This window comes from Anarhichas minor, unplaced genomic scaffold (assembly GCF_050575085.1).
Source record: "Anarhichas minor isolate MPS153535 unplaced genomic scaffold, ASM5057508v1 ptg000004l, whole genome shotgun sequence".
In the NCBI taxonomy this organism is placed as follows: Eukaryota; Metazoa; Chordata; class Actinopteri; order Perciformes; family Anarhichadidae; genus Anarhichas; species Anarhichas minor.
Window position 1 is genome coordinate 9,079,301 of NW_027466450.1, and position 20,841 is coordinate 9,100,141.

A 20,841-nucleotide genomic window follows, 5' to 3' on the forward strand; every position below is an offset into this window, starting at 1 on the left:
ACTCTCACCTTAAAGACAGTTATTCCTCCTCTCGCTAGATGATGCTGCAGGCTGCAGCCTGTCGTCGGTACAAACCGGGCAGCTTCTTGCAGGAAGACGCAGGGCAACAAAAAGCTATACCCTCGTTGTAATCGGGCTGTGTTATTGTGATGTTTTAACTGCGCTTACGAGACAATTGCGTTCAGCACGTGCAACATTTCCTGAGGAAGAATGAACACGGTACGTAAAATCTTTTGTTTACGTGCTATTTACTCGTGCGGAAGGAGCCCCATTGTTAAGGGCGACCCGGGCCTGATCTGTTGTCAAATAACAGCTAGAGCATTTCTGGTTTTTCTGATTTGCATGTTTCATGTTACGTTCTGCTTGTTAGGCCAGTTCACCAACCCTCGTAATCAGGTCCTCTTTGGTGCTATCATGGACACAACACTATGCGGAACTAATACAAAAAGTACAACGTAATCTGGTTCAGCCTGTTGTAATATAGGTGCGTCTACCTTCAGCTACACCACTATAAAGCAGAATAATCATGATGGTTTAATCCCTTTTAGATGTCCCTGTGATCTGTCACACAGTGACAACCTCCCACTCTGGATGTAGATTGCACCATGTTGGATAAGACCAGCGATAAAGACCAGCAGACTGGGCACTGCTCAGACTGTGGATGCAGCCTACCACAGCCTGACTCTGATTCAGCTGACACCCCAGCCCCTCCTAAACAGCAGCGTGTGGACAAAGCAGCCCGTACTTCCAAATGTCCAAAGTGCCAGGCGGGCAGCAGCCTCCCTAATGGGCGACGTCCACACCGCCGCCTCCGTCTGGAACCTCACAGCTGCAGCCTGTGCTCCAAAACCTTCATCTCCTCCACCCACCTGGCCCTTCACGTGGCCTCCCACAACAAGGAAAGGAAGTTCAGATGTAGCACCTGTGGCAAGTACTTCCATCAGTCCTCCCACCTGATGGCCCACAAGATCATCCACAGCGGGGACAGGCCATTTAAATGCCCAGAGTGCGGTAAGACCTTCGGCCGAGCCTCACATCTGAAGACCCACCAGCGTCTCCACACGGGTGAAAAGCCCTTCAAGTGCACCTATTGTGACAAGTCGTTCACACAGAAGGCTGGGCTCCTGGCACATGTTCGACTACACACGGGGGAGCGGCCGTACAAGTGTGAGCAGTGTGGTGAGGGTTTCCGCTCTCTGTCACTCCTGCTCTCACACAAGGCCGAGGAGTCGTCCGGCGAGGCCAAACCAGCATCAGCACCACCACTGAACCAGCCCCAGAAGACACAGAGCAACACCGAGGACCTGAACTGTGGCGTGTGCTGCCGAACCTTTGTGCGGTCGTCATACATCCGGCTGCACATACGCCTCAACAAAGGACAGCGGCCGTATCACTGCAAAGTGTGCAACAAGACCTTTGTGAAGCTGGATACGTTTGTGAGCCACTGTGATAAACACTTGAGGCAGAAAAGGGATAAAAGTGTGGTAAAGGAGGTTAAATACAAAGTTGTTAAACCCCCCCAGTTTATTCCACTCTCCAGGCCTCCTCCTCCTGAACCCTTACCCACTCAGCCTTTATCCTCGGAGGTCAACACACGCTCCAGAGCAAAAGCAAAGAGCAAAACGGAGCCATGACCAAGAGGAGTGCACACACCGAGACAGTGTAGTTGAAACTCTCCAAAATACTGGAATATGATTTATATCAACACAAGTTTACTCACTTTCCAGCTTTGTTTAGAATGATTATTTATTGTGAATGATACATTATCTTTGCAAGTACCATAATGTTGTTTTATAATGTCCATTGTAGCTCATAAGGCTAATTGGCATTTGTAACAGTAGCATTTCAGTGGCTCTAACATTATATTCATGCTTAATGTTTTCTTAAACCCATACAAGCCTAATGGCATGTACTAACAAATGACTATGTAACGTAAATGGCTATTTTAAAACAATATGCACATAAGGGTAAACATAATGATAAAAGCATAGTGTGGAAGACTGAACCATATATTTTGTTGCACCATGAGACCATAAATATCTGTTAAAAATAATTTGTCAGTTATCAATCACTGTCAAACCTATTCGTTAGTCTGCTCTTATAACATGGCTCATAGTGTGCTGTATGCATCACCTGGGCCTGTAGTTATCTCGCTTAACACCACAGGACTACAAGTCGTTTCAGATGAACCTCCCTGACTCTAAACTCAACAGAAGATGCATTTGGACTGTTTTCCTGTGGATCTCCACTTGCTCACGGAGAATCTGTCACCTCCACATGGGGAAACGCTTTGTCCCAACCTATGGACAGAGAGGGAGAAAAATACAAGAGCGCAAATCCAAAAACACCATTTACAAGTTAAGGGTAAAGTTAGTACTCCTGGGAGGCTGATGTATGTAACAGAGTCGCATTGCATGAATCACAAATGTGAAAGGGAATAAAATGATCAACCACCACTTTATGGACACAGTCAATAAATCAGATAAGGCGAGTACAAAGTGAAGATTAAATGTCTGCCTGGCAGTTGTCTGTTTCTGCTCCAGTTAATGCTCCAGCGCAGGGTACATGTGGCGTCCCGGGTTCCTGCGGATGGTTCCACTAATGGCGTCCTCAGCGTACACACCAACTGGCCTGTCGAGCATGAACAGAGTCTGCTTCCAGTGTGTGGGCCTGAAGAGAAAATGATTTCAGACACTAAGATTTACAAGTACGACAACATTATTTGCAGCCTGTAACAGAGATATACTGTTACAGGCTGTTAAAATTGCTCTAAGCGCTCATAAGCACTGCTATTCGTGAATAAACTATCCTTTTTAATTTTGTAACTACACAACATGAGGTAGTATGTGTTTGTGCTGTTATACTCAGAGTTAGGTCTGGTGTTGAGCTCCACAGTGGCACCTCCCGTCTCCAGGCTCTCAAACTGAACAGTGAACCAGGCGGTGGATCCATGGAAAACACCAGACTTTTCCACGGAAATGAAACTGATCCTTTATTTCCGGAGAAATGAAACACAGGGCTCGATTTGTTGCAAAACCCAATGTGTGGGGGAGTGGAACAACTACAGATAAAAGGATGATGCACAGTACCTCCAGGTCTTTGACCTGCAGAGTGTACATGTCCAGCTGTGGGGACAACACAGGGAGCAGTGAGGCACTCATTGGACTCAATGGGGTGGCTGAACTTGGGCTTGGTGAAGAACTCCTGCTGTGCCAAGGTCCTGCAGAGATGAAAGGTTATTCAACACTATGGGGATAATGAGGTGGCTGCCACAGATAACTTATATGAATATCAGGGAAAAGGACAGATAGAATCAAAGCACACATACCATAAGATGACTACAAAATAAAAGAACGTATACAAAGATAGCTTTCTGTGAGTGTATGCAATAGTAATATTAACCATACAGTGTGTGATGTACTCTGTATTTGTATAGAAATATGTTGCGCAACTCTACTCCAGTACAGCTCGCTTTATCCACCAAATGCTTTTGGCTATGGTGGCGCCTGCAGCTGTGTCCAGTTTGAACAAATTCATCCTCTTCCTGAGAATGCCATTCAGGTAACTTTCGATATGGTGTCTCTTTATGCTAGCATACCCCATGAAGGGACTGAACACCTTAAACCATTTCCCCAGGTACATAGAACGAACAAATTACACTTTCACCTTCTGGTGACTCAAAACATGTTCAGGAGCAGACAAATGTTTTAAGGAAAATTGATAGAAAAGAAAGGGAGGCACTGTTTCAAAGGGAAATATACCAAAGTTTCCAAAAACAATCTCGCTAAATATATGCACATATGACAAAAAAATGTATTGATTTAAAAAAAAAAATCGTTACAAATGGTTATCACACCGATCCCTGAGGGAAACTGAAAGTGTGGGGCGTGTGCACAATGTAAGAACACAACTAGACAAACTTGTATCAGCCAACGACAAACGGCCAAAAAAGACTAATCTCCTGCAATACAAAGGGTTCCATTTACTTACCAACACGTCCTTGTAGAAAAGAACATGTAGGAAAAACATAAAGATAATTCAAACAAAGAAAAACAATCACTACCTGGAACCACAGATTATTATTCGAAATGTTTTAACTTCACATCTGAGATCGAAAAAAAATTGTATAAAATATTGTGACCTTGTTAGTGGTAGAAAACTGAGACAGGACAGTGTTGAGTGAGAACAGCTGACTAAAGGCCCTTACTGAAGAGGAGTGATGGCCATACGGCTGCTCCCTGAAGGCCTGACATGGCACTCAGGAGAGGGCCCGCAGATGAGGGCCCCATGACGCCACCTTCTTTAAGCCAGCGGTCCCTGGCCAGGAGTACTGACTCCACCATGAACTCAAACTAGACCAGAGGAAGGAGAGACACAAACACAATGTGGTATATTCAAACCTGAATGGGACTGATGGGATCCAATAAAACTGTAATAGCACTGAGATAAAGCAACATTGTCATCATTACCAGCAGGCAGTGTCCCATCCACTCGGACACCAGGACGTCCACCTGCTCAGGCAGCTCGATCTCTTCGGCTCGTCCCTGGAGCACCGTGACCGCCTCCTCACAGCCGTTCTGCTTCACCTGTGGTGAAGTGTCTGGTGAGCTCTGCCATGGAGCTCGCCTCCACAGCATACGCCTTCAATGCCACAGATAAACTTAAGACAATGTATACACCATGCTGGTTATACCATGTAGCAACACCCCTTGTCCAGCAGATGGCAGTATGGGTACACCAATGTTTACAGAGATTCAGACTTTTATTTCAGTACAGGAAGACAAACACTGTGAATGTGCATTTCTGCAGCTCTCTGGAATCTCTGAAGTTGTCTTTAAACACACCACCAAATAATAGCGCCTCATAGCAACTACAATACTGTATACTAGGATTAACATAACTTTGACAGTAGAAAATATGTTTACTGTGATGGATTACCAAACTCACATAGGTTTCTGCATGTTGATGTTATTGCTACCATCCTTAAAAGCATGGCTGCTGAAAATCAGTTTAGTAAAGTCTTGTATGTGCGACGGCGGTTGTTGTTTCGACTCGCCTACCGTTTGGTTTCCTTAAAGAGATAAACCTAAAGAAGAAAAACTGTTTACTAAACGTTACAGTGAAATTAGTGGTAAAAAAACACAACAACTCGAATTCAACTGGCGTGGAACAAACACTTCCTGTTTTGACGTCAGATTAAGTTAGCGCCTTCACGTGCTGTCGGAAATATCGTAATTATAGTTTGAGTCCCCCTTATTTTTAGTTCGACTTTATATTTGTTTCGTTTTCATATCAGTATCGTTTAATTTCCAAGGTGTCCTCTCTGTTGCTACAGCCTAATTTACACACATATATATATCAAACCACTCAAAACTAAAACTTCTGAATGTGGTATGGGGAATCCCGGAGGAGCAACTGCTAAAGGCAACACCGCTTCATTTTAAAATTATGCCAGTAGCGCCATCTTCAAAGTACTGATCGTAGTTTCCCCCCCCCCCAGTAACCTTACTGCTCTTCTTCCAAATCTGTGAAAGCAGTTTAGTGTGTGTGTGTGTGTGTGTGTGTGTGTGTGTGTATAAATATATAATAAATTACATTTAAGCACTCCCTGGTTGTTCCTTGTTGGGAGCAAAGTAATAAAGGATTAAGGTACACTGTACAGTAAACAAATTACAAAGATTACAAAATATTTATTTTCATAAAAAAATGAATTTAGCAATGAACAAATGAGATACAATCTTAACTCAATACAACATAGAATCAGCGTACAACAGCTAAAGAGTTCACATCTTAAAATACTCAGTCTCAGAGAAGTCACATTTCTTTCATCATCGTAGTAAACAAAGAGTGTTTACAGTATTTAATTCAGCCCTCTGAAGAGTGTGTATGTGCTGTGTCTTCGCATGCTGTTCAAATCTATTGTTCTTTTCAGGAGGCTGTCACACATCCTTGGTAAGAAATTTCAGCTGACTTTTGTCTTCGACTTGAGGAAGGGCTTATGGAGCACATCGTAGAGTCGCCTTGCCTGCAAGCACAAAATGTCAACAGGGTCATTTAAGAAATGTTCCAGCTACTTTCTGTATATTCATATGGTGCACTTGTGTTTTTAACTCACCTTTTGTGGTCCGAGGCCTGGACAGAGAACCAAGTCTTCCTTAGAGGCACTGATGATTCCTTCTACCGACTGGAAAAAAACAACACACAATTCATCATCTCATTATGAAAAGATTGATTCAGAGTACACCATAAAATCAGTTTCTGATTGCAGTATAGCAGCAATCTGAGGATAATCTTCGCTGTAGTGGTACTCACTGAGAAAGTGGACAGCAAGGTAATGGCGTCGGTCTTGTTCACAGACTTCACAGTGGTCAGGCAATCAGTAACCTAAAAACAAACCAATCCAATCATGTTTGCATTGTTCAAAGACTAAAAAAACACTGCACCACTTTGGCAAATACTCTTATTACATTAAATTTTCCTTGACATTCTACGTCACTGCATCATATTCACTCAATCACGTTAAAATTTTTCAAATTGTCAAAATGATCACATTAAAAATAGCAATAACTTCACAGTTATTAAAATAGAAATCCACACACTTTTGACAGGTAGTTTTTCTCAACTTGCTCCTTCAGTAAGTCTGCGGGTTTATTTTCGTACGACTTATACGTTTCCAGGTAACGCCCTGCCTCCTCTGGACTGTCAAACCAACATGAAGAAAATATTAGTTGTGATTATTTATTCATTTTTGTTTGTTATAAAGCACAATGTTCCATAATCAACAGAAAAATAAACAAACTGGAGTCTGGCTCGAACTCAAAATGTCTACCTGTCGATCCTGGCCAGAATAAAACAACATTTCTTGAATGTTACAATTGAGTAGTTGAAGTATGAAAAGCCATTAAATACCCATTACAACCCCAAATAGGCATTACATAACACATTCAAAAGAGTTTCCAAGTACTCCCTCCTCTCTGTCTGCGTCCTGTCAGTAACCGTTCAGTCCACTTGGCAGTCTGCTGCAGGTCTTACCTCCAAGCCAAGATGAGAGTGCAGTCAGCCATGATGCAGACGCGAGCCAGCTCCTTCAACGTATGATGAGGATCTTTCTGTGATGAAAGAACAATATCAGAGAGAAAATATCTTAAAGCTTTATAAATGGAGTTCGGGGTGATATTCATCTCTATGGAAATGTTCAGTGTTTTGAACCAGATCTGAATGTTTTTCAAACAGTACGTAGTATTTCTCTACTCTGGTATTTAGATTTTCTGACATACAGTACTGAAAATGTTTCCAGCTGCACACTTCAGACTTCAATTACACTACTTGTTAGTTAGCGTAATTACACTACTTGTTAGTTAGCGTAACAAACAATGATTGGGTCTGGACTCTAGTACCTGTGAAGTTTGATAAATACAGAACTAACAACCAGAATAATGCCTTAAAACAATGAAGCTATTTCAGCTGTGTGACTATGTGAATGTTTACTGAATTAATATAACCTTACTTACCACGTCTACTTGTACCAGTAACACTCGCAGGGTAAAAGTCTGTCCAAGCAGCTTCAGACGGTCGTGGATATAGTTTGGATTGAGATTGTGATACCTCAGACTTTGAACCAGGCCCAAAAATTTAAAAAAATGCAGCAAAAATAATACACAAGAAAAAAAAAAAAAAAACACATGAAAAAGAACATGTCGCACATCAAATATTAATTTAAAAATGTCTGTTCATCACGTACACATGCAAACACACTTTTCATCTCATACACACAAACTATACTTGTGGCACAAAAACCCACCTGAGGAAGAGGGCACAAGTTGTCTGACCCAAGACATAGTCAGGTACAACATCTCCAAACTCCCACGGGACACTCCTCACAAACTTCAGGATGGGATTTCCCCTCTGAATGAGAAAATAATGATGAAAATAAACATGCAATTAGATACAGGTACCTACTGTTGACCAGGCCAGCTAACAAGCCTGAAAAGAGTCAAACTATTCCAAGCTGATAAAGAAACACGGGTAGTAGTATCAACAAATGGGAATTCGAATATGCATGAGAGAGTTGGTGATTTTCTGCCCAAATCTAATACCTAGTGTTGCCCAAGTGAAGAGGGACAAACGTGGATGCATACCTGTCGAGGACTGACAATAATGCTGCTCCCAGACCCCACTGGTTTTGGGCCCAGGCTGGGGCTCGGATCAGACCTTTGACAGCTCCCCTCTTTCTGGTGTGTGTCAGCCACCTGTGGGTCCTTGCTCTCCTTAGCCCCTTCAGATCCACCTTCACCCTCTTCAGCACGGTCCTCGAGTGTTTCACAGGACACTGAGTCTGACTCACTTTGCTTCTGATCGGTCTTGAGCAGTTTGGAGGAGCCCTCTCTCTGAGGAGGAGCAGCCACATTGCTTTTACTCTGGACGATGTATTCTGCATAGGAAAAGGGCTGCTCCACGGGCTCAGAAGCAGCTGAAGATGAAGGAGAGCCTGAGGTGTTTTGTCCTCCTTTGGATGAAGGCTGAAACTGCGGCTTTGGCTGTAGAGAGTCGATATTTATGAAATGCATCATGTAAAACAAACACTGGCGTTTTTGAAAAGCATATTCAGACCAAACCCTTGTGTTGCAAAGTTGGTAACGTTGAGACATTTACAATTGTGAATTTATAGTAGCAGTTGCCAGCTGGAAAGCTAGCTAGCCGACGTAAACAGTTAGAATTCAAACATAATACCGACCGGTGTTCTTTCTTTAACGAAAGCAGTGTCGTCCAGGTTGATGTTGAACCTCTTCTTCATGTCTTTTAGCTGAGGATGACTCTCCAAGTTAACATAACCACTATCCTCTTGACTTGAGCACTCCTGACAGAGCTACACCATCTAAAGAGCTACAGCAACAACTCTTTAAGACTTCCGGCCCGGTTCCTTCAGAATAAAAGCACCATCTCCAAAAACGATAATAGACTACGTATTATTCACATGTCTGGAAGGAATATTTAAGTGTTCACTGCATCTAGCATGTTAATTGAGTACCAAAATGACAGTACTTTAACTTTACAGTTTCTGCCTAGCACATTTTTTCAAGCTAAAACATGAATAGCACATGCTGTCCTGATGTTTTACAATAGCCCTAAATAGATAGATAGAGTTAAGTTAAGTTAAGTTAACTGTGGTTAAGCCCTGACTTTATGTCGAAAAAGTTGTACATGACTGAGACAATTTGTATTTATAATCCACACAGCCCTCCAAAATACAGGATCAATTTTCTCCTCAAATAATCTAATTACGTGTTGCACAAAATGATGCTTCAAAAAACAATATACTGTCCATGTCCCAGCTTCAAGAACAACTTATTGAGTCGATGCTTAATACAGACATTGAAGCCATTTAGGCCAAAGAATATAATGTTAACATGTGCTCAATGTCTGAACCATTCCCAAGGTGATCTTTATTAGAATGTGTGAGTTTCACATTATTTTTAAGTCTGATCAAAGCAAATAAAGTATACCATCAGGTTCAGAATTAATGAGACAAAATGACCAAATTACTAACTAAACGTAAAATATATCAAAAGTTTATGGCATTCAAATCTGACATAGTATCTACGTGTATATATGTAGATATACACCCATACAAGAGGTTATTTTTATTTAACACCGTGCACTACATTAAATAATACATATATAACGCACATCAGGACATTTTGGTAGTTTGCCACAAAGACGTAAAATATAGGTTTGTTACCTTGGAGCATGTAGTTGCCAAGGAGACGGTAACGCCGCCATTGAAATCGCGCAGCATGGCATGTTGGGATACTTTTCTCCCCATCATGGCGGATCAGGTAGTTGGCTAACGTGAACGAGTTAGCATATTCAACGGTTATTTGGTGGTCACATATTGAATGACTGTAGCTATCTTGCATTTTCTACACACGGACCGCATCCACGGGACATAAACTAGGTAATGATATGCAACAGAATCGAGAGATGTGATGAGCGGACGAGCTTGCTTTGTTTAAACAAGTAGCAGCTAACTGTGCTAGCTAGCTAGCTCGTTGAATCGATAGCCGCATGCTACGGAGCTAGCTACGGTGGCTTGCCGCTTAGGCCGCGGCGTGCAGGAAGCATGTTTGGCTTATATGTTGCCCGACTGGTAAACGCGCTAAATAATCTACGTTTCGGGGAATAACATTTTATAGTACAAAGCCATTGATATATTAACCTAAATTATTGAAAGCTAGCTGCAGAGATCTGTGAATGAATGTTAACGCTGGTTACGAGCAGGGCAGGCCTGACTGTTATCTAACATTTGAATGTGTGCTGCTTGAAACTTTTGTTCCTCTTTTCGTATCTATTGCTCGTGCAGCTGTGATCCAACAACACGCATTAGTTGTTTTCTGTGTAACTGAACGCTGTGACATAATTTGTGGCTCTAACTAAATGTGCTAACGCTACTTGAAATCTTAAGTAACGTGGGCAACCGCATCTTTGTCGGCTAACGTTAGCTTTAGCTTTAAGTAAAGCGGCAACGTTAGCTAAACGTTTTGGCTACATAACCTCATATGTTGTCTTACAGTTGTAGTATCGTTGTTTTCGAATAAGTGATTTAACGATTGTACAGTGTAAGTACATTGTTTATGCCATTTTGAGTTGCTAAACTGAGATTGTGCCTTCATTTTCAATGTTTATGAGAGACGTTACGGTAACGTAGCCGTGTTTCTCGCGGTTTATGGTTGTACGACCGCAAAGCTAATGTTGGCTTTATTGAAGCTTTACGACTACAGGACGCCTGCCGTTAAGATACAGATTTGGGGCAAGTTCTACTTTTTTGACATTTTACTCAATTTTGAATCTGGTTTTGGTGACCCACTTAGCTATTTACGAACTTTCTTTGCGTTAACAATCCAGCCTCACTGTAGTCTATGCAGGGAATGCAACCTTTGTTGGGTTTTGAGTCTGGTTGTTTGGTCCTAGATAGTTATTCCATTGACTCCATTGTGTTTTTACACCTCCGGCCACGTTTCGGTCAGTGATGTTAAGGCAGGCATTTTGCCTTTAGTTGCTCACAGAATATATCTCCCCTGAGGAGAGCTGATGTGTTGGCAGATACATGGCACTTTTCACTTAACTTGGTTGAATATTTCTAAATTGTGTCACATTACTGGAAACTACCTGAAAAGTATGTTTACAGACTGTAAAATCAAAAGCAACGGGTAATCATCCACTCTGTTATCCTCTCAGTCATTTAGTCAGCTTTTGGCATTTGTGCCGAGACAAACTGTGGGTTTAACTAAGCATTTTGTGTTCAGAAACAAGCTGTCTTAGTTTGCCAGCTAAACCGTCAAGTTGATGACCATAAGAATTAAGTTATTTTGGCTGGACAAAAGTATTTAATTAAAAAAAATGAAATGTCACAATACCTTAATAAATTGGAAACAGATCACCTCCAATCCTGAACCTGTAGATATTCTTGGTAGATCCTGATTCCTGCCCTGTTGATTGTTGTCACAGTATGCATATACAACAGCAGTCTAAATCTCACCTTCATGAAGTTTATAATGCTCAGTTTTTTGTTCAAACTGCTTAAGAGAGGTATCAATTCAGCCTTCATTTTGCAGACTGTTTTTGTTTTAGCTTTGCACGGTGTGGCCATAGCGGACCTATCCAGGCCCTGCAAAAACCCTATTGATATTCATACTAAGATGATGTTACTTACATTTTACTGTAGCATGGCTATGAAATGCATTCTCTTGTGTTGGTGCTGCACTCTTTGTTGCTTAAGTTAAAATAACTTTGTTTCCCTTGCCAGTGTTGAGTGAGGGAGCAGCAGGGCTGTGACGTTAAGAGAGCATTTTACAGAATCGGCCACCAGCACAATGGAATGTGCAGTGGACATCCCCTCAGGTGAGTGGTGGATAAAACACAAATACATTTTTGTCATTTCAATCTTGACCCATTTTGATTTATTTTACTGCTGGATTCCCCACATCTCAGGGATACGATGTTAGTCTATCATAAATGTCCACACGAATGCTGCATTTTATTGACATACTCATTTTAAGTGCAGCACTAATGAAATGTTCTAAGTTTTCTACATGTCATGGATTTGCCAAATACTTGTGTCGTCTGAAATACTTGTTGCCCTGTGCAGGTGAAGAGGAGGCACTTGAGAAAGACGACATGAATGCGAAGGAAGGGACTGAGCCACCTCCCAAGAAAAACAAGAAGCACAGAAAACACAAGAGCAAAAAGAAGAAGAGGAAGAGGAAGGGGGAAAAGGAAAGTAGTTCAGAATCTGGTGCAGAGTCGGACTTAGAGCAACTGCTGTCTCCAAATCCTGTCAGGAACACCAGAGCCAGGTCAGAAGACATTTTTATTTAAACACATTGTGTACACTAAATGTACTGTCAACTGTGACATGGCAGCTGTATATATGATATGTTAACAAATAAGTTATGTGATAGTAAAAGCACATCTCTTTTCAATGTGTTACACATAGATTTATTGTCAATATTTCATATCTTTAGGTGTTTAGATTTCATATTCACGCTGCGGCCACATTCTTTGAACAGAGATGCACCGATTGCAATTACCTTGGCAGATTCAGATTTTTTTCAAAAGTCTGACTTCCCGATTCCAATATTTGCTGATTCTCATTTTCTTTCTAAGAACTATCATTGACAGACTTACTGTTTTTTGTTTTTTTTTCACCATTGTCCACGAAAATTAATTGTAAAGGTCCTGAAGTTATTGTGAACCGTCACAAATCCTACATGTTACCCTTTCACTTTGTTCTTGTCATCTATAGTGGTTATTTGCATAAAAAACACACAATACAAATAATGAATTAATTAATTAAATTAGGAAATAAAGGACTGTATGTTTTATTTAATTACTTTCTTTGATTGAAAAAGATTTTGGCATTGGAAGTTTTAATTATATTTTATCAGCTGCATAGAGCTAGTGTTAGAAGTTAAAGAGGTCATAATTACCTCTCCAAGATCTATTTCATATTTCTGTGAAAACATCTCCATCAAGCAACTGTATTTATTCAAGTTACTCGCCATAAACACATTTTTACAATATAACAAATCATCATGATAGCGTTATAATTTACTCAGGTTTACTGAGTAGAGCTTGACCGTACCATTATGCAAGTCAGTGCAACCTCCTTCAATGTTAGCCGTTAGCTTCGTTATACGCAGAACTGAACTAGGGAGAGACCCCATACTGTAAGCAGACAAGCTGGTCACTTTAATTACAATGTGAGAAGTGTGTGTTAGTGAGAGGCACTAGGGACCAATCAACATTTTGACACCGATGTAATTGTCTAGAGAATATGGTTTGAATTCCAAATATTCTGTGTTATCAAGGGAGATTTGTCTGAAAAAAGCCACCAGTCCCACTAAAAGGATGATTTGTACCTTACCCAAAGTGAGAAGATGTCCTAATTGTGTTTTGTTTGTTTGTATTGGGAACTTAAGTTTTACACGGAAACAAATAAAAACCGCAATGTCTCCTTTTCTCGGTGTTGTTAGTGCCAGACTAGCAGCAGCTACAGGAACTGGAGAACAAGCTGGGCTGAAGGAGGAGGGGAAAAGGGATGTAATTACAGGTAGGAGACACTCACACACAAGCATGATTAATATTTTTCTTTTAAAGTAATGGATTATTTCCTGTTATTTGTTGCTTTTTAAATCGTCACTTCTCCTCTCAGATCGAGCCGATGTGGAGGGAGATGTAAAATCCAAAAAACACAGAAGACACGCTGCCAAGAAGAAGAAAAAGAAGAAGAAGAAGGACGAAAAGCAGGAAAAGAAATCCCCATCTCGCTCCCCATCTGAAAGCAGCTCAGCTTCAGGCTCTGAGTCTGAAGGTGAAGGGGTAAAAGTGACTGGTGATGGAAAATACTCTCCCGCTGCAGCATCCAACCTGCAAGAACCAGTGTCCAAACTAGTTTCAAAAAGCAAACGAGGAGAAAAGTCTGAATTGCTTGGAGTGAAGAAAAAGGAGATATCGGATATGGATGTGTCTCCATCTGGAGCGAAGGGCAGCAATACCAATCAAACAGAAAAGGATATGAGATCGCCCTCTGCAGGCCAGGATGAGATAACGGCGACAGCAACAAGTAAGACAGAGGGTGGTCATGAGGGTACATTCAGCCATGCCCAGGAACTCCCTGACATCATCCCTAAACAGGAAGGTGCTACCCCGAGAGAGGAATCAGGTCTGAAAGATCAGTCCAATTGCAGGTCTCCATCCCCTTCCGGGGGCCTAGACATGAAGAGGTCTGGTTCAAGTCATAGTCGTTCACCAACACCTAGTCCTACTAGGGAGCAGCCTGGGCAACCAGCAGCAGCAAGGAAAGAACGGTCAAGAACCCATTCCAGGTCAACCTCTAAAGAAAAACGGTCTGTAACTCCTCTAAAAAGTCGGCAGCTATCCCGCTCTCAGTCCCCTAAATCTAAGAGGAAGTCACTCTCCCAGTCCCCAAAGTCCTTCAAGAGAGATATCTGTCAGTCCCGGTCCACCTCTCGCTCCCTCACCCCCAAGAAGAAGGTGTCAAAGTCTCCGAGGAAGTCCAAGTCTCCTAAACGTCGGAGGAGTTCATTGTCCGTTTCTCCGAAGCGGCGCAGAAGTTCCCACTCTCCGAAAAGAAAGTTGTCGCGATCCCCTAAACGCGGCGGGCGCAGGTCTCCCTCTCTGTCTCGGTCTCCGAGGAGAAGTCGAAGGCACTCCAGGGCCCGCTCCCCGAGGCGAGGTGGTGCGGTTGGCAGGCGTTCACGGTCACGTTCTGTCAATAGAAAGCGCCGCTCCAGTTCTAGATCAAGACGTCCCGTTCGTCGCTCCAGGTCGCCGGCAAGACGCGCAGGAGGTAGGCGCTCCAGGAGTCGATCCGTGTCTCGGCATAGGAAGTCACCACCGGCCAGATCCCGCCGCTCCCGCTCTCGGTCGCTTCGCAAGAGAGGGCGTACTCGGTCACGTTCTGTTGTTGTCCTTAAGCGCAACCGGCACTCCAAATCCAAGAGTCCCTGCAAACGGACCAAATCCAGAACCCCTCCCTCCCGCCGGCGCTCCCGTTCCCCCGGCAGAAGAAATCGTTCACCGCCGAGGTCTGGCAAACGCTCCAAATCTCGCTCGTTGTCTCGAAGGCTTCTGTCAAAGTCCCAATCACCGATACCTGTCAAGAAGAGGTCCGAATCTCCGAGGAGTGGAAGACGTTCAAAGTCTAAATCTGTTTCGGCGCCCGTGAACAGATCTAGATCCGGGTCGGAGTCGAGTGATGGGCGGTCGGACAACTCCTCCCCAGCCAGATCCACATCTTCCTCTCCTGTTAAAGAGATGAAGCCGTCCTCCCCTGAGGCAGAGACGGCTGTGGAAAGCGGAGGATTTTCATCTACAGCAGGTCAGAATTTCTTTTTTTATAGTTAAGTGTAAATGTAAATTACAAAAACTTAAAATGTATTTTGTTAAACTTTTTGTATCTGCCCAGTTACCAAGAGTGTCAGCCTTGTGAAGTGAAAATCTATTTGATGAGTAACATTGACATGTAATATTACAACTCGTATATATTAACCTTACTCATCATCAAATCCCAGTTTCAAGTTACTGTCCACCCCTCAGGCCTCCAATACCATCACAATGGTGGAACATTATCTTGCTCCTTGTTTGCTCTTTTTAACAAACAGTCCATTTTTATTATTGAATACTTGTAGTAACAGAGTTTAAAAGTATAGACCGCATAAAGTAGGAGCTAAAATCCCCCGTCTTTTGTGTAACTGTTGCAGTGAAATGACATAACCTGTCTTAACGTACCATGCAGGTGCTTGGAAACCTATGCCTGCAGCAACTGTCCCCAGCCCCCAAACTGGGAGCTCCTCAGATACGTTGCCAGACCAGCCTCAGGCGCCTTCTCCCAACCACGACAAGGAACAGAAGGAGTGTGTCAGCTCAGCCAATGAGCAAGATGTTTCCAGGTCCAGGTCTGGTTCCAGAGAGCCCGCCGCTGCCCCAGATCGGTCCGAGCTTTCGGACGGATCGGACGAAGAAGAGGATTCTACCTCTCCAGTTAAGCAGCTGTCCAAGTCCCGCTCGCCTACGGATCGAAGGAAACCGTCCCGCTCAACTTCTCCACCACGACGATCAACATCCAAGTCTGCATCCCGAAGGAAGCCGTCAAGGTTTGTAGAGTGTTAGTGTGTGTATGTACCCATCCCACGTCACAAATCAGGTTTCTGTGGATCCTAAAAGACATCAAAGTTCAATTTCTGTAAGGTCTTCAAAGGTATTGAATATGAAAGACCTCGTGAAACAGGAACTTGTAAGGCATCTGAACACCAGACCTAATGCTAACCTCATGTTGCACTAGTAGTTGTAATTTAGAAGTCGGTATTGTGCATCAGTAGTGGTGTAACTCACCGTAGTTGATCTGTGATATGTAACGTTCCCCCTCGCTGCTCGGCATGCATGTGAACTGCTGATAAATTGTGCAGTTCAACATCATAGTGTGAAATGAAGTTTTACGCCTAATATTCATCTAAAATATGCGATCAGGAGTTCAACATTAATGCTTTCTAGTCGCCGATCCCTGATAATGCTGCATTATGAACAACGTATCTGTGTTGATTGACGTCGAAAGAAGGGGAGAGCTAGTAATGCTAACAGCTAATGTACGTAGGTTCCATTCAGTGACCGTATGATGCGTTCTGTTCTCTGTTCAGTAAAAATTGATATTGGACAAATGTAAATTTATAAGTTATCATGCGGTGTTAAAATGTTTTCTTGTTAAATGTAGTTTTTTGCAAGACGGCTGAATAAATATATTTGTTTGAAGATGTTTTTACAGCAGAATGATGACCTGTTCCTAACAATAGCTCTAAGCAGCGTATGAGTAAAACTGCTAATTCCAAGATTTTTTTTTTTTCATCAATAAAAATAAATTTTTTATGACCTAATCATCAATACGCTCTGAGTTTTTATGATCCCTTGCACCCCTTTTCATCAGTCTTATCATTCACCCTTTCTCAGGTCTAAGTCTCCCGTGAGGAAAAGGGATTCCGTCTCTCCACCGGAAAGGAAGAAACGACGGTCTAAATCTCGAAGTCCTGCCCGGCGGAAGAAGTCGCGCTCCCCTGCAAGGCGTAAGAGGTCACACTCCAAGTCCCGGACCAGAATCCGCCGATCCAAGTCCCGCTCTCCTCCAACCCGAAAGAGACGATCCCGCTCACCCAATCTCCGCGGGAGGAGGAGGTCCAAGTCCGTAGACAGGAGCAAGCGATCCAAGAGCCGCTCCACCGGCCGCAGAAAACGATCGGTAGACAGAAGCAGGCGATCGAGGTCCCGTTCTACTGACCGCAGACGCAGGTCTAGGTCAAGGGGCCGAGGGAGGCGCCCGGTGTTTCGCAGTCGTTCGTTCGATAGGCGGGACAGGTGGAAAAGAGAACCCAGCCACTCTCCAGTTCTCATCCTCCGCAAGCAGCGCCGCTCAGGGTCCCGGACACGACGCAGCACCAGCAAGACTCCTCCACGCCTCACCGAACTGGGTAAAACATTTTGATAGGAACTAAGGACACACATCATGAACATTCACGCTTTAACTTTTGTATGAATTATTATTTTTTTTATTCCAAGTGTTTGTTTTACACTTCTCGTATGCTTAATCTCGCCCTTTCCCCCTCTCTATGCCCTGTTGTTGCATTACCCCATCCTCTCTTCAGATAAGGACCAGTTGCTGGAGATAGCCAAAGCTAACGCCGCTGCAATGTGTGCTAAGGCGGGGGTGCCCATTCCTGAGAGTCTTCGACCGAAAGCCATCCTCCAGCTCCCTCTACCCACTCCCTCTCCTACGCCTCTCTCCTTACCGCTACCTCTCCCAATGGGCATGGGCATGGGGATGGGCATGGGCATGGGGATGGGGATGTCCAACATGCCCAATATGGGTCAGATGGGGATGTCCAATATTCCAGGAATGCCCAGCATGTCAAACATCACCATGAGTGCCGCTATGGCAAGTATGACAGCGGCTACTATGACCGCTGCCTTGACCAACATGGGTGCCCTGGCGGCCATGCCTCCCCTTGCCCCGCTTCCCACCATCACTAACAAGCCTCCGCCGTGTCTCGCTCCCCCAACACCAACTCTCAACCTGGACCACATCGAGGAAGCCAAGAGGAAGGTCACTCAGCAAGCTAACATACACACCATAAAGGAGCTCACTGAGGTAAACGGGGATCTGCGTTCATGTGTATTTGTGTTTGAGAGAGATTGTACTGTAATAATAACAATGTGCAAGACTGTTCCAACGCAAAGTAAATGATTAGTTTTTTTCTGTGCTTTTGTAGAAGTGTAAGCTGATTGCAAACAGCAAGGAGGAGATGGCCATCGCTAAACCCCACGTCTCAGATGATGAAAGCTAAAATCGGCAAGCTGTCAAGGTAAAATTTCCAATCTTTAATTTTTGTCAGTCTGTGTTCTTGTCTTTATGTTAGTGTTTAAATTTTCCCTCACTGTGATGTTCGTCTGCATATTAAATGAAACCTGATGTTTCTGTAGACGGTGAACAAACTGACCTTTTCTCTCTCTTTGTCTGTACATAGCCAATCCCCTCAAAGGACTAAAGGAAAACATAACCAACGCTTTACAGGAGGACCTACCTTCCCACAGTTCCCTTCGGCAGCCAGATGACCCGACTGAGCCTCATAAACCACCGCCACCAAGAAGAAGAAGAAGAAGAAGAGTATCCAAGTTGTCACAATCAGACATACGGGCACCAGCCACTGCCCCACCCAGCTCCCCAGTTTGTTTCTGTCTGTCTGTGTGTGAGAGAGAGAGAGAGAGAGAGAGACAGACTGGCAGACTGTCAACTGTGATACCACTGAGTAAACTGGACACACTAACATGTGTGCACAGTTGTATGACTGAATAGTGAGTGTGAGTGTGTGTGTGTGTGTGTATATATATAGTGACTTTCACCACCTCAATGTTGCTGCTCATTTAAGCGGTCACTGACTAAAGAGGAAACGAACCAAACTAACTAGTGGCGCAAGTGTTTTTGTAAAAGATTAGTTTCTCTAAATTTGTTTTACTTTTGTGCTTTCTAAAAGAATTGTTAAGTGGCGACTTCTTCCTTGTTCTTCTGTATTCCCCTTGGTTCTCTCTAGTCCCCGGTTTTATAAACGAATAACGCAGACAGCGTTTTGGTCGACACTCTCGTGTGATTTGTTCTCAAAAGCCTGCGTGTCCAGAGCAGGAGAGTGACCACATGTGAATCCTGGAAGAGGGTACCAGATCTGATTACTCTGAAGGAATGGTGTATTGGCAGCAAAAAGAAGCTGGCTGTGACAAAACAAAGCGTAAATAATTCAGTTGGCACTGCCCTGGGTGTTATTTTCGTTCCCTCTATTTTAAACGACGCCAACTTAATCTCGACTATCCTGGTCTTTCATTTGGGCTTTGTTGGGATTTTTACCAACTTGGAAACATGTTTGCTGTAGATTTCAATGGACGTTTCATCTTTTAACACCAACATCCTAACATGCAGTGTCGTATGTTTTGCAGAACACTGTAATGACCTGACCAACAGAACAGAACCTTCCATAATACTTATAATCCCACATTCAGGACTAGGATTTGATTGGACCTTCAGCCACCAAGCTTTAGCTGAATCAGTCTAACTATTTTTTTTACACTGTAAATGTTAATTACTATTCATTTCTAATTCATTGTGACATGATAAACATTAGGTATTTTAAAAGAAATACGCTTTAGATATGCTTTTTCCTTTTTGTTGCTGTTTTCATTATTAAAACACAATTTATATCGTTGCTTTTATAGAGGCGCACACGGAGAATATCGCTCATGATGTTGTGCTCGGTGTGATAAATGACTTCTAGTGGTTGTAGAGTTGAATGAACAAAGTTGAGCATGTAGGTTTTGTGTATTAGACAATCGGTTTCTTGGTCTCAAGATGCTTTTCTTAAAGAAGCTATAACCACATTACATTTACACATCTTGCAGCATTGTATTCAGGTGGCAAATAGGAGAGAATTATTAAGATGACTGCAAACATGAAAAACCCAACAAGCCCTTTTTCATTTATTCCATTGACGCATTTGATATCTGCTTTCCCTGTAAGTGTTTCTCTGGCCCCTAGTAGGTGTTCTGTGTGAGCTGCATGTGGGTGAACGGGGTCCATGTTTCATTGAATGCTGAATCCCATTGGATAAGTGAAGAACAAAAATGTACTTGGTGCTTTTGGGGAAAACTCACAGGGGTGAGGTTTTTAAGGAATCTTGCACTCGCAACTCATTTATTTTCATTGGAGAGAGGAATAACTCTGGATCCATCCTTCTTTGTCGACATCCCACACCCGGGGCTGTATAAGATGATCTGTTATGGTTTTGTCAAACTGTACCTATACTGACTGTACCAAAAGCGTAGTTGAACTGTGGAATTGATTCCCTGAGGTAATCTTTAGCTATTTTAATGACGGAAAAAAAAAGAAAATGCATTTTAGGATTCTTTATTCTTTTTTTTTTTTGGGGGGGGGCTCATTTGAATATGACATTGCCTGCTTTGTACATAAATGTGTTGATTATTAAAACCCTCAATGATCTGTATGTTCTTGTGCTGTGTTCACTGTAGGCAGGCTTATAGTGTATTACATCACATTTACCACCACAACATCAGACAGACTATCAAAAAAATCAATTCAGCATAGTTTAGATATGAATTAGTGCATTACGTTAGAATATCTATCTGTGTAATTGCATGTTTCAAAGCCGAAATGTGTATCAAACTCAAATTCTATAAATAGAATTTTGGTAAAGGACTTGTTGATCAGACCCT

At 42.8% G+C, this 20,841-nt stretch overlaps 4 protein-coding genes across 4 annotated transcripts; 2 read left to right on the forward strand and 2 right to left on the reverse strand.

Annotated features, from left to right (window-relative positions):
• The first annotated feature begins 38 nt into the window (after window positions 1-38).
• On the forward strand, window positions 39-2,505 carry LOC142968759 (uncharacterized). The gene is made up of 2 exons (XM_076108760.1): window positions 39-219; window positions 549-2,505. The coding sequence occupies exon 2, from the start codon at window positions 606-608 to the stop codon at window positions 1,632-1,634; it is 1,029 nt and encodes a 342-aa protein (XP_075964875.1). The 5' UTR covers window positions 39-219; window positions 549-605; the 3' UTR covers window positions 1,635-2,505.
• prmt2 (protein arginine methyltransferase 2) lies at window positions 2,439-4,761 on the reverse strand (the record flags this gene model as incomplete). The annotated part of the gene is given in 11 exon segments (XM_076108761.1): window positions 2,439-2,564; window positions 2,566-2,670; window positions 2,865-2,975; window positions 2,977-3,000; window positions 3,091-3,125; window positions 3,127-3,220; window positions 4,208-4,222; window positions 4,224-4,270; window positions 4,272-4,352; window positions 4,470-4,586; window positions 4,588-4,761. Coding segments are annotated over 11 exon segments (897 nt in total), but the record flags the coding sequence as incomplete, so codon positions are not given.
• Window positions 4,762-5,670: 909 nt separating this feature from the next.
• On the reverse strand, window positions 5,671-8,901 carry ercc1 (excision repair cross-complementation group 1). The gene is made up of 9 exons (XM_076108762.1): window positions 8,735-8,901; window positions 8,139-8,537; window positions 7,802-7,905; window positions 7,512-7,611; window positions 7,033-7,109; window positions 6,600-6,699; window positions 6,313-6,384; window positions 6,116-6,184; window positions 5,671-6,025 (listed from the first exon to the last, which is right to left on the reverse strand). Exons 1-9 carry the CDS (start codon window positions 8,792-8,794, stop codon window positions 5,963-5,965), a joined length of 1,044 nt encoding a protein of 347 aa, XP_075964877.1. The 5' UTR covers window positions 8,795-8,901; the 3' UTR covers window positions 5,671-5,962.
• An 894-nt stretch (window positions 8,902-9,795) lies between these two features.
• Window positions 9,796-20,612, forward strand: sona (SON DNA and RNA binding protein a). Its single transcript, XM_076108763.1, has 10 exons — window positions 9,796-9,955; window positions 11,804-11,898; window positions 12,146-12,353; window positions 13,533-13,609; window positions 13,712-15,400; window positions 15,818-16,175; window positions 17,023-17,537; window positions 17,712-18,214; window positions 18,336-18,428; window positions 18,591-20,612. The coding sequence occupies exons 2-9, from the start codon at window positions 11,871-11,873 to the stop codon at window positions 18,408-18,410; spliced, it is 3,453 nt and encodes a 1,150-aa protein (XP_075964878.1). The 5' UTR covers window positions 9,796-9,955; window positions 11,804-11,870; the 3' UTR covers window positions 18,411-18,428; window positions 18,591-20,612.
• The last annotated feature ends 229 nt before the right edge of the window (window positions 20,613-20,841 follow it).

Bases quoted from the DNA above. Each gene is read 5' to 3' on its own strand.
- LOC142968759 (XM_076108760.1), top strand. From the start codon at position 606: ATGTTGGATAAGACCAGCGATAAAGACCAGCAGACTGGGCACTGCTCA.
- ercc1 (XM_076108762.1), bottom strand. From the start codon at position 8,794: ATGAAGAAGAGGTTCAACATCAACCTGGACGACACTGCTTTCGTTAAA. The intron at 7,906-8,138 runs GTATGCATCCAC...TTTCTCATTCAG, and splicing joins TTATTGTCAGTCCTCGACAG to AGGGGAAATCCCATCCTGAA. The intron at 6,026-6,115 runs GTGAGTTAAAAA...TTGTGCTTGCAG, and splicing joins CAGGCCTCGGACCACAAAAG to GCAAGGCGACTCTACGATGT.
- sona (XM_076108763.1), top strand. From the start codon at position 11,871: ATGGAATGTGCAGTGGACATCCCCTCAG. The intron at 11,899-12,145 runs GTGAGTGGTGGA...TGCCCTGTGCAG, and splicing joins TGCAGTGGACATCCCCTCAG to GTGAAGAGGAGGCACTTGAG. The intron at 13,610-13,711 runs GTAGGAGACACT...TTCTCCTCTCAG, and splicing joins GAAAAGGGATGTAATTACAG to ATCGAGCCGATGTGGAGGGA.